At 31.7% G+C, this 13,321-nt stretch overlaps 1 protein-coding gene and 1 long non-coding RNA gene across 2 annotated transcripts; both read left to right on the top strand.

Annotated features, from left to right (window-relative positions):
* The first annotated feature begins 1,532 nt into the window (after nucleotides 1-1,532).
* On the top strand, nucleotides 1,533-6,966 carry LOC111888498 (sugar transport protein 14). The gene is made up of 4 exons (XM_023884662.3): nucleotides 1,533-1,819; nucleotides 4,008-4,330; nucleotides 4,439-5,065; nucleotides 6,342-6,966. Exons 1-4 carry the CDS (start codon nucleotides 1,678-1,680, stop codon nucleotides 6,789-6,791), a joined length of 1,542 nt encoding a protein of 513 aa, XP_023740430.1. The 5' UTR covers nucleotides 1,533-1,677; the 3' UTR covers nucleotides 6,792-6,966.
* A 1,083-nt stretch (nucleotides 6,967-8,049) lies between these two features.
* On the top strand, nucleotides 8,050-11,242 carry LOC111888501 (uncharacterized). The gene is made up of 2 exons (XR_002849241.3): nucleotides 8,050-10,122; nucleotides 10,736-11,242. It is a non-coding gene; the product is annotated as an uncharacterized LOC111888501 (long non-coding RNA).
* Nucleotides 11,243-13,321: the final 2,079 nt, after the last annotated feature.

Below are 13,321 nucleotides of genomic sequence, written 5' to 3'. Positions count from 1 at the left end.
ATGACACATTCAAGAAAAGCTCCGATCGATTTCAAGGACTCGGTGTCGTTATCAACAAAAATAGTAATCTCTTTGTAAGACATGATCTTTTGATCTACGAAGTCCTCGTCGGGAAGAGTAAAGATGCTCGAGCGAGAACGGAGTGCCTTTTTGCCCATGATCATCAAACAAGAAAAATGAGAAGAAAGGAAAATGAAATTTACCTTCAAGATAACTGATAATGCTTGAAAGAGAGCTATAATAAGTAATAAAAGATCAATAACCATTAACCCATACTTATGCGAATCATAGAGGATAGAGAAGAGATTTGAAAACATAATCATATCTTTTAAACGAATACAATTCTATCCAGTAGAGTTTGAATTTCAAATCCTTATTTCCAATTAATTAAATTATACACTTTAAATACTTGAAATTAATTCAAATATTTTACAAACATAATTTGGGTGCAATTTTAAGGCCAAGATCCTTAATCCTATCTAGGATCCCAAATCTCAAAGATATCTAGGGATGCTTAAACCTATCCATGATCCTGGATCTTAAAGGAGTCTTAGGATCCCGAACTTACATCAAGATCCTGAGCATCACCATTATTATTTCCTAACAAGTTTAACGACTATATTTCTTGTTTATTTCTCACATGTGCAGAAATGGTCAATGTAAGACTCATTCACAACGAAGAATCACTTTCAACCAGGATTAAAACCCGGGAATACCAAGTCAAAGCACGTTGCAAATACCAGTTCAATAGGATCCTTGAAATATTGGACTTTAAGTTACGTAAACTAGACTATATATACACATGTAACATGCATACAATGAGACGATACTCTGACACCTTACCCATTTAGACTCACTTTATCATTTGTAATCGTATTATTAAGTTTGTCTCTATAATTCATTCTTCAATCAATAAAATCAAACAAGACAGATGATGATTATCACATCCTAAGGTTTTATGTTGGAGATCTAACAATGATCAATGGCTTTCCTTGTAAACAAACCACTCTTGTCATTTAAACTTCAATTCGACTCTTATATTAACTACAACACCACAACCTCTCATACAATTTGGTTGATCTTCATTTGATCGATTTTTGACCAAAACACTTCTTTTTTGTAAATTAATAAATTTTTACAAATCTTAGATTAGTCATTACGATTTTAAATTATCAATAGTTTTTTTCTCAACCGTGATTTTTATGAGTATTAACCTAATATAAATAATAAAAGTATAAGTATTATCAATAGTTTTTTTCTCAACCGTGATTTTTTTTCTCAACCATGATTTTTATGAGTATTAACCTAATATAAATAATTAGACTAGCATAACCCTAATATTATAACCATTCCAAACTTTTGAATTTTTTTTAAAAAAATATCTCAAGAAATGTACTAAGTTTATATCGGAGGGACCAAAATGTTAATATCTAAAACCAACCGACACTAATTGTTACTTGATAATAATTAAGACACCACTTGTGTAAATTCATATGTGGATATCTTAGAATCCATAAATAGCGATTCAAATGGCCCAATTGACTTGCAGGCCAAATCCTACTTCAATTTAAACTATATCGTACCGACGACGATATTCTCTATAAACAAAACACCCACCGGAGAATGATGTTTTAGGCTTTTCGTTACAGTGACTGTTGACTTTTGACGGAGATTATAATGGCCGGCGGAGGAATGGTGAACGACAAGGGCGGTGCTAGGGCGGAGTTGTACGAGCATAAGATCACCCCCTACTTCATTTTTGCTTGCATCGTTGCTGCTCTTGGCGGATCTTTGTTTGGATATGATCTTGGTGTCTCCGGTCAGTCTTTCTAGTCTCTACTACTCATTTTGTTACTTAATTTTCTGATCGGAAAAAAACACAGTCGCCGGAAAATCGCCATTAACACGTATTCAAAATAGAAATTGTTAAAGGGTTATGATGGTCTTACTGGTTCTCGCATGGGTTTGGGGTTAGTTCAGTAAATTTGATTTTCAAAGGGTGATGGGTAGCTTAGTAATTTTGGTATTTACAGATATAGAATCTTGATCATCAAGCATGAAAAAAAGAAAAAAGATTGTTTTGCATGGGTCGATATGGTCCATTAGATCGTAAAATTGTAAATTTATTTGACAATTTTGGTAATTTTGATAACAAAAATGGACTTTAAAAAATAGGCACTTAAAAGTTAAAACCAACCATTTAGCATATCAACTATTAATAATTAGTAATTTTATAATACGATGGTTTCTCATTTCAAACTGGATCCCTTTTATAAATCCTAAAGTAGGTGTCAATGTAATCAGTTTTATAATTTTTAAATAGTTGCCAATTTGGATTATTTTCAAATTGGTCAAACTAGCCAAGTGGCTTTGATAGTTTGATATTATCTGTTTACTTGGTTTGACCAAAAACAGCTTATGGGTAGTTTAGTAAATAGGGAATTTTTAAAACAGTGGTCTTGTAGTCGTAGAAAATATGATAAGAATTTGCACCTTTGGTTGTGGCTAGTGGTTAGTTTGGTAATTTCACATTTATAGACCAACTTGGTCTGACCAAGCATCTAATTATTTTGCTGTCTACATTTATTATTATTTATATCTTAATTATATTTATAGAGATTTTCTAATATATGTCCGCACATATAAAAAAACATTAATTTAAATATTAATTACAAAAAATAATTTAAATATTAATTATAAAAAAATATTATCATAATTAAATGTGATAAATATTAATTATGTATAATATTACCATAATTAAATATAAAATATATTAATTATAAAAAATATTATTTATAATTAATATTATCATATTTAATTATGATAATATTTCTTATAATTAATGTTTATTATATGTGTTCGACAGATATTAGAAAATCTCATATTTATAAACCACATATTTATTATTTCTTTTTTAAGTTAATGAACATATAAAACAAAAATAAATAAATTTTATCCTCCCTAATAAATGAAGAATTTTTTGTCACGTGTCAATTTTTTATGCATATAGACACATGTAATTTTGTGGTTAATTTTTAAAAATTAATTTCAACTTGTCATTTTGTGATAATTTTTTATTTTCTTAATTAACTATCTAATTTTTAGGTTATAGAAAGTAATTAATATGTCATTAATTTGTTTCTTTATATTTTCAAAATTTAATATGTTTCCTTCAATACATATAATTTAAAATTGATATGTTTCTTTTAAATTTCATTGTCATTTTAGGCAAAATGGTCTATATAAAAAAAATCAAACTTTATTACTTTTTATTGACAAACTAAAAAAAATGTTATATGGTCAAAATATAATTATTTTTCTGTAGTTTGTTTTATTAATATAAATTGAATTATTTATTTATTTATTATTTTGTTATATATTTTGAAATTTTATTTTAAAAAATATTTAATGTTTACACTTGATATTTAATGTTTTTTTAGAAAATAGTTAAAGTTTATTCTTCATATATAATTTTTTTAAACAACCGTATAATACACGAGTTTTAAATCTAATAGAATAATATATAAAGCAAGAGAATCAAAATCATACAAATATCCAATTTTAGTTAAACATTATAATAACATTATTGCTTATTTTTTTATTTTATGACTAAGATTAATGTATTTAAAAATGCTTAATAATATTTGTCTAAAACGATGGATTACATGTGAGATTTTATATAAGTATATCTATTTTTGGGTCAATATGGACGAGATTAAAAACATATGTTCACCTTATATTCTTCAATTTTTTTTTCGAAATAAACCACTATTTTTTTTTTCCAAAAAAACCTTCACCTTTTAATTTTTTTCCAAAAACACTCTTAACTTTTAAAAGAGCCATATCAGAAAAAAAAAAGTGTTTTTTTCAGAAAAAAAAAAAGAAAAAGAAAAAAGTATATACAAGGTTTAAATTTTTATATTGCTAATTTTTTCAAGTCAAAATTAATGCCTAAAGTCAAAATTAATACTAAAATAGTCAAAATTAACTCCATTGATGATCTTCAGGTGGAGTAACATCCATGGACCATTTCTTAAAAGAATTCTTCCCAAAAGTTTACAGAAGAAAACAAGAACATCTCAAAGAAACCGATTACTGCAAATACGACAACCAAATCCTCACCCTTTTCACGTCGTCGCTTTATTTCGCCGCCCTATTCTCCACCTTTTTCGCCTCCCATGTCACCCGGAACAAAGGCCGGAGAGCCAGCATACTCTGTGGCGCCGTCAGCTTCTTCGCCGGAGCGTCAATCAACGCCGGAGCTCAAAACATTGCCATGCTCATCATCGGCCGATGCCTTCTTGGTGTCGGAATCGGATTTGGTAACCAAGTAAGTACATATTTCTAACCTACGCTTCCAATTTTAATGTCATGGATCAACGTATTTGGATTGTACATTCGCCGGAAAGTCTGCAACCCTGATTTCTTGACTATGCAGGCGGTTCCTCTTTACTTATCGGAAATGGCGCCGGCGAAAATCAGAGGGGCGGTGAACCAGTTGTTTCAATTGACAACTTGTTTAGGCATATTCATAGCCAATTTCATCAACAATGCGACGGAGAAACACAAGTGGGGATGGCGATTATCATTAGGGTTGGCTACAGTTCCGGCGTTCTTGATGTTCGTCGGAGGGCTTTTCTTGCCGGAAACGCCGAACAGTTTAGTCGAACAAGGGAAATTAGAAGAGGGGAGAAGGGTTTTGGAAAGAGTTAGAGGTACCAAAAACATCGAAGCAGAATTTCAAGATCTGGTTGAAGCAAGTGAAGCTGCAAAAGCCATTAAACATCCTTTCAGGAACCTTCTAAAGAGAAAAAATCGACCACAATTGATCATCGGAGCTTTGGGTATACCTGCGTTTCAACAGCTTACAGGGATGAATTCTGTGTTGTTTTATGCGCCTGTGATTTTTCAGAGCTTAGGGTTTGGTTCTGGTGCGTCGTTATGGTCATCCACCATCACTAGTGGCACTCTTGTTGTTGCTACCTTCATTTCAATGGCGTTTGTTGATAGATTTGGCCGGAGAGCCTTCTTCTTGGAAGCCGGCATTGAAATGATCATCGCTATGGTAAACCATCCCGCTCTAAATCCAAATAACACCAAAAGAAAAAAGTTTTTGATTTTTTTTTTTTTTTTTAATTATAATTATCACTAGGATTGAGATTTTTTTTTAAATTTTGAAATTTGACTGTTTGTTTTAATTTTGATTTATATCTTATTAGATATTCACAAATAACACCAAAAGAAAATTTAAAAACAAATGAAAATTTTATTTTTAAGAGAAATTATTAATGAGATTGAGATTTTTTTCATAAAAGAAAAGAAGAAATTGAAATTTTGACCTTTTTGTCTCAGTTTTGATATATGCTTATTAGATATTCACAAAAATGACTAATATTCCCCCAAAATGCATATCGGTTGAGATATAGAATTGTATAAAATAGGTTGAAGGTTGAAATACTACACACCCAAAATATTATTAGTAAATAGGTTGAAGATTGAAATATTACACCTCCAAAATATTATTAGTAAATAGGTGAAGGTTGAAATATTCCACTTTAAAATATTATTAGTACTACGTGCAATGCGACTTACCATTATTTTTATGATAACCAATATTTTATTTTGTTTTGATATTTAACAATTGAGCATATGTTTCCAAAATCGATAAAGTTGCGAATTGTGAAAGTGTTCGTCACACACACACAAATATATATATATATATATATATATATATATATATATATATATATATATATATATATATATATATATATATATATATATATATATATATATATATATATATATATTCCAAAATCGATAAAGTTGCGAATTGTGAAAGTGTTCGTCACACACACACACAAATATATATATATATATATATATATATATATATATATATATATATATATATATATATATATATATATATATATATATATATAAGAACAATTTCTTAATTTTGAAATAGATTTTTTTTTCAAGTTTTTCATTTCTAATTTTATGATATCTTTTGTAGTGGGAACAATTTACAAATTTTTTTAGTATCCAACTAACAATTGTGAAATTAATGATATTTTTGTGATTTGTGAAAATATGGTCAAAGTGGTATATTTTGTGAACATGCCATCTTATTTTTCAAAATAATAAAAGGGGATAGGACCATTTTTAGTTACAACCATTAAATGAATATGTCCTACAACCAGTTTATTTCTGATTGAAACATTACACTGGTTGAAAGATTACAATCTTTGTCCCATTATCGTCACTCTCAGTCTAATTTATGTCAAATACAGTACAACATGTTCTGTTTGTTCTGAAGTGTACTTCTTGATTTTCAGGTATGTGTGGCCGTAACCCTAGCTATCAAATTCGGACAAGGAGTAGAACTATCAAAAGGAATTGGGATTTTTCTAGTGGTGATGATTTGTATATTTGTTTTGGCCTATGGGCGTTCATGGGGGCCATTAGGATGGCTAGTGCCTAGTGAATTATTCCCATTAGAAACAAGGTCAGCGGGTCAAAGCATCGTGGTTTGTGTCAACATGTTCTTCACAGCATTAGTTGCACAATGTTTTCTTGTGTCACTATGTCATCTCAGATACGGCATTTTTTTGTTGTTTGCTGGATTGATTGTTGTTATGAGTTGCTTCATCTTCTTCTTGTTGCCTGAAACAAAACAAGTTCCCATTGAAGAGATACATTTGCTTTGGCAGAAACATTGGTTGTGGAAATCTTATTGTGAACCAGAAGAGGAAAAAACAGGAATGAAACCTGTGCAAGTTGTGTAGAATTTGTAACTAGTTTTACAGATGTTTGATTTGTTTTCCTTTTTGTTTATATGTATTAAATAATTGTAAAGATGCTTTGATCTATGTTTTGGAACTGATGATCTGATTGTGTAAGTCTAAAGATATTATATTATAAGTTTTTAATGTTTGAATAACATGTCGTTGCTTTTGATTATCTGGTTGTTTATGGTAAAATAATTATTTTAATACTTGTTATGATTGGAACATAAAAAATTATTATATACCTTGAAAATCTTTTATGGTCATTTCATTAGATGTTATCCAAAGATTCTTTTACATAATAATATGAAACGTAAATTTCAAAGATTGCTACTAGTTGTTTGATTATAATTTTGAAACTAGTGTGACGTTGCAACGAGTTTATTTTTTTTTTTGGAACCAGCAATTAGAAAAAAAGATTACAAACAAAAGAAGGGACATTCACACCATTTAGCCCAAACCATATTGGTTTTATTTCTCATATTTTTAATCCAAAGAAACGTAGTGGATTGGATGAAATCTGCACAGTTGGAGGGAGGCAACCGCTTCATGTTGAAGATTCTCTCCTTTCGGGCTTTCCATATGCACCAAAGTGACACATAACATATTCCCAGAAGCAATTTCTTTTTTTGAGGGCAGTCAAACCAGTTGTTGGCATGAAGCATGATCGGGCTTTACAACGTCCAAACGGGCATCTTTGGACGTTGTAACCTTGTCCCATGACGCCCAATATATCTTTCGGTTACCTTCGGAGCTTCCCCACAAAAATTGTCTACAGATTTTTTTCTAGTTTATCTATCACACCTTGCGGTGCCACAAAAAGTGAGAGAAATTAGGTCGGAAGATTTCCAAGGACAAATTGCACAAGAGTTAGTCTCCCCCCGAACGATAGAGTTTTCGACTTCCATTTTGGCAGCTTTGCGTGGAATCGGTCAATCACTGGTTTCCAGTTTCTTTTTTTTTTTTAAATTTCATATTCGCTCAAACTGGGACCGAGATAAGTGAAAGGTAATGTGGCCGGCTCGCATCCTAGTGGTCTAGCAAATCTCGACACCTCCTGCATGTTTACCCCTATCCCAAACACCCGAGATTTGTTGAAGTTGACCTTGAGTCCGGAGAATACATGAAAACAATGTAGAATTCTGGCCAAACTTTTTATGTTTTGTTCCGACCATTGACCTAGGAATAGGACTTCATCGACATACAATAAGTGAGAGATTAAGGGGGCATCGTGTGGTATTTTAAGACTGTGAAATACTCCCCTATCACAAGCTGCTCTCATAGCCACACTTAAACCCTCCATTTCAATGATGAAGAGGAATTGGGAGAGTGGGTCACCTTGTTTGACTCCTCTCTAGATGGGGAATTCGTCAGTGGGGTTCCCATTAACAAGAACGGATGATTTTGAAGAGGCCAAGCAACCGTTGATCCAACATCTCCATTTATCTCCAAATCCCATGGCTTTCATGTTTGAATCTAGGAATTCCCAATTAATCAAATCAAAGGCTTTGTTGAAATCGACTTTGAAGAGTAAAACATTCTTTTTTTTTTTTCCTTTTTTGCCCATGAACAATTTCATTAACCACCAATGGACCATCGAGTATGTTTCGGCCCTCCACGTACGCAGATTGTACCACGTCAATACAACTTCCTAATACCCTCTTGAGCTGATGAACAAGTATTTTTGCTATGATTTTGTAAATAGAACCGATTAGACTTATCGGTCGGTAATTTCTAAGAATGAGAGGGTCTTTGATTTTGGGGATTAGAGAGATGAAGGAGGATTTGCAAGAAATATCAAGTTTTCCGTATCTCTCGAAGTGTTTGGCCACCGCAACAATGTCGCCAAATACAACATCCCAATCTTTTTTTGAAAAACTTAAATGAGAATCCGTCTGGGCCAGGAGCTTTCTCGTTTCCACACGCCCATACAGCAACTTTAAGTTCTTCCAAAGTGATCGTGGCTTCCAACACATCATTGTCGATAGGTAGAATGCGTTTGAATTGGCTGCTAACCAACTTGGGTCTAGAAAGCCACTTCTCCTTGAATTTATCTGTAAAAAAGTTGAAAGCTTCCGACTTTATTAACACCGGATCTGTACACCAAGTGTCGTTGATCATAAGGCCATCAATCCCATTTTTCTGATTATTATGATTGACATGACCATGAAAAAAACGGGTGTTTTCATCCCCGTCGACCGCCCACTTTACCCTTGATATTTGTTTGATATCAAGGACTCTGAATTTCTCCAGCTCTGCAATAGATTTGAAACTGTCTCGCCTTGAGTCAATTTCTTGTGGTGTAAGAAGTCTAGATTCTGCCTCATGATCCAAATGTGCCACAATTTGTTTGTGTTTGGAAAGTTCCAACTCTTCTTTAGGATGATCTAAAGCTCTCCATGCCTTCAGACCCTCTTTCACGTGTTTCAATTTTGCATTTAAATGTTGATCTGGTGTTCCATACCCCTGAAAGTTGTCCCAATCCGTGATGAACGCCCTTTCAAATCCATCTCTGAGCAGCCATGAGTTGAAAAGAGTGAACGGTGGAGGTCCAAAATCAGACCTAACTGTGGATAGCAGAATCGGACAATGGTCAGATAGTTCACGGGGAAGAGCTGTGACAGTGGCGGTCGGGGCAATGTCAAGAAAGCATGGACTAAGAAGAAAATGGTCAAGTTTACTGAGTTTAAGATCTTCATTTCTAAAACACGTGAAACGAGTTTATTAATCTTATATTTTGAAATCATTTATGTAATTTTCTTTTACATAGCTTTAATTTCTAACATTTTTATGAAAAATCTAAGTTTCATATTAGGCAGAGCCTTTACATAGAGATTGTTTCTATAATATTAGGGAACATAGGACCAATTATGTAGTTTTCTTATTAGACGGAGACCATGTTTTTAAAATTTTAAAACATAAATACCGTATTTGTAATTTTAGGAACTATTTCTGTACTTTTGTAAATACATGGACCTTTTCTGTAAGTTTACTATTAAACAGAGACCATTTTTATAATCTATAAAATATAAGGACCAACTTTGTAATTTCCGTATGAAAGCAGGGATAGTTTATGTAAACTTGACACAGGTGTGTAAAGTTACATAAACAATACTTGATGGACTCAAATTGTAACTCATACAGAAACTAGAAATTACCCTCCGTTGAACTCTTTCCCCAAGAAACACACACTATTACACATTGCTGGGAGGTTCAAATTAGAACTCAGAAAACCAGTTTTTATGATTTTCTGTATAAATCCTTAGTGGGTATTTCTTCAATTATTCTGGAAAAAACTGTTCTTTACTCGCATTGATCATCGATTCATCGGGTAACTTCAACTACTCACTCATACCTCAGTAGGATTTTCTTTTTCGAATTTATGTCGTCAATCTATTTGGGTATTCTCTGAATATGCATTGTTTGATCGTGTTATTATGCTTGTTTAATGTCAATCAGAAATTAATCAATCGTTTAAGGAATAAATTTGAGTTCAATAGTCCGTTTTACACATGGGGTAATTTTTTAAACATAAGCTATGAATCTTTAAGTCCGAATCCGAAATATGATTTGATGAGAATCTGAGAATCGGAAATTCCAATTTTTCAAGATTCGTATGCGATTTGTTGTCAATTCGCGTCGAAAAAACAGTATGAATATGTTGACTTTTGAATTTTGACCCATGAAAATGTGATTGGGGTTCTTGACCAGGTGCATAGATTTTTATATTTTCTGCATTGTCATTTGAAGTTGCAATCATCAGTTTATCCAATGGTAGAGTGAAATTACTTATATAACCTTATGTATCTGTTATTTCCGTTGATAGCCAGAATTTAACACTACCTTTTTTTTTGTTCCAACATATTATCTGAATCTAATTATTCAATTTCACATTAATCCATTTCTAGTAATACCTCTTATTTGTCAAATATTATTTATCATAGGTCGAACTATTAATCAGCAACATGGCATACATAACAAGCTCCACAGAAGTGTACTTGATGCAGTTAATTACGTAAACGCCCATGGAAACCGGACGCCCATTACGAAGATTATGTCGAGTTTAAATCCAAAGACTGCTTATTTTGGTCATAAGCCTTGTGGTTGTTCTCATAGTTCTAGCTCAATTACTCGCGATCCCATATAAGAACGACACATCCATTCTATCACCTGTGTCACCAAGGGTATTTTGGTCCACAAAGTGTCTATTTACGATAACGCCTCTATTACACGCGAGGGAGTGGTTCTAAATGAGTCGAAAATAGAAGAAGGGTGCAAAGGGTATGATTGTAATTCCGAATCCTTAGTCTCAAAAATTGTAGCCAAAGTAAATGATTTGGGTCAAAATGTTACCATTACTTCACAACCAACACGACTTTCTTACATGATTTCGGTTCTTGAATCGGTTCGTTTCAATGTACTCACTCATTATTATGTTTTTGTTTTCCAAATTTTTGTGTTTTGACTTAAAATATATTTTTTGCTTATGATAGAAAGCCAAGGTGCTATATAGGTCCTAACTTTCTCATTTATTTTTTAAACATCATTTATCCAGACAACACTTAATGAGAAAAATAAGGAAGCAGAGTTTAAGTTGTCCTCTGAGCGACAACTTCAACATGCACGATAAAGAACCCGAAACCGGAACGGGTTCTATATATATTTTGGTTCTAACGGTTCCGGTTCCGGTCCGTTTTTCGGTTATAAATCTCATCCCTACTTCCTACCACTAACTAGGGGGTGAGCAAAACCGAACCTGGAAACTGAAAAACTGACAAAAACCGACAAAAGTAAAACCAAAAAACCGAAACCGAAGCATAAACCGATGATTTGGGTTTAGAGTTTTCAAAAACCGAAATTTCTGGTTTAGGTTTAGTAAAACTGAAAGTAATCGAACCGAACTGAATATCATATATTATATGTTTCTGAGAGTTATATATATATATATATATATATATATATATATATATATATATATATATATATATATATATATATATATATATATATATATATATTTTAATTATATATTTTTGTTTAATTATATATTTTTGTTTCCAATATTGCCCTTGTCTAGGTTAATTAAGACACCCCCAAGTCTTTACTTTTCTACTTATTTTCAAAAACGCCACTTTGCATCGTAGCTCTTTTTTTAAATCTAATGTTCCACTTTTAGTTCTCGGGTTCTCGGGAAACTATAGGTTCTCAAGTGATCATTCCTCTCTCTCTCTCTCTCTCTCTCTCTCTCTCTATATATATATATATATATATATATATATATATATATATATATATATATATATATATATATATATATATAGGGTTAGGTTATTTTGTTTCTACTAACTATTGTGTGCTAGAATGCATAGATCTGATGGGATGAAACATAATCAAAGGTAATGATCTGAGGGTCTATGATAGTAGAATAGGATAACATATACCATATAATCACACAAATTTCAGCATAAGGGCATTTTAGTCAATTAACCTATATTAAAAAAGGAAATTTTCGAATTTTTAGGGATAATTAATTCCTTTATTTTTAAAAATATGAATATTTTAAATTAATTCAAAATTAGAAAATCAATTTTATTCTATCAGAATGGTAGAATGTTAACCATAAACTAGTAATATATTCGTCGATTATATTCTGTCAGAATGACATAATGCCAACCATAAACTATTAAATACATTTTAAAAAGAATACACAAAATCAATTCTTAAACTAATAATATCCAAATAATTACATTGTATGATTATGATTCATTAAATAATAACAACATTCTGAAAGAAAAAAGAAAAAAAAACATCACAATCTAACAAAAATACTAATCTATTCTAATAGAATATTATTTTTTAGCAAGACTTTATACATTGTAGCATAACACATTATGGTATAATACACTCTCGTTCTCTATGTTTCTTCATTCTCCACATCAATGTTAGCCTCTTCAAAACCTAAATCCACAAAGAAAACATAATCAAGTTTCAAAAATTTAAAAATTCAATGCATTCTAAGAGAATAAAAACTATAAATTCTGGCAAAATGTACTTGTTGTTGACAATTATTCTCAAACATTCTAACAGAATACATCTATATAAAATAAATTCTAATAGAATCATCAACAACTCATTCTTAAGTGCTTGAAGTTCATCCTCACTTGAATTACCATCAACGACAAAAACAAACGCCGGTTGAATCGTCAACACACATCTGCATTCGTTGCCAGTCAAGAACACAAGAAACAAACACCCATGAATTCCCCTGTCAAATACCAAACACCCATCTTCCCTTTTTGAAATACCAACTAAGCAAAGTATTGTAGGATTTGAGTTGCAAAAAGGGTAAGTGTCCATCAAAGCAGCAAAAATGGAGTTTGAATCGATACCCATGTCAGATAATTGTGTAAAAATTGATTTAGCAGAGGCATACATTCTTGATTTCACTAGTATATGAACAGTTATACAGTAAACATACGTGAGATTCTTGAGTTGTTGAAAAGCAGGTTGTTTGATTACCCAATTGAGAA

The sequence above is a fragment of the Lactuca sativa genome, chromosome 5 (assembly GCF_002870075.4).
Source record: "Lactuca sativa cultivar Salinas chromosome 5, Lsat_Salinas_v11, whole genome shotgun sequence".
NCBI classification, from domain to species: domain Eukaryota; kingdom Viridiplantae; phylum Streptophyta; class Magnoliopsida; order Asterales; family Asteraceae; genus Lactuca; species Lactuca sativa.
Note: the sequence above shows the minus strand (reverse complement) of the source record. Positions and strands in the feature narration are given on the sequence as shown.

Bases quoted from the DNA above. Each gene is read 5' to 3' on its own strand.
- LOC111888498 (XM_023884662.3), top strand. From the start codon at position 1,678: ATGGCCGGCGGAGGAATGGTGAACGACAAGGGCGGTGCTAGGGCGGAG. The intron at 4,331-4,438 runs GTAAGTACATAT...TTGACTATGCAG, and splicing joins GAATCGGATTTGGTAACCAA to GCGGTTCCTCTTTACTTATC. The intron at 5,066-6,341 runs GTAAACCATCCC...CTTGATTTTCAG, and splicing joins TTGAAATGATCATCGCTATG to GTATGTGTGGCCGTAACCCT.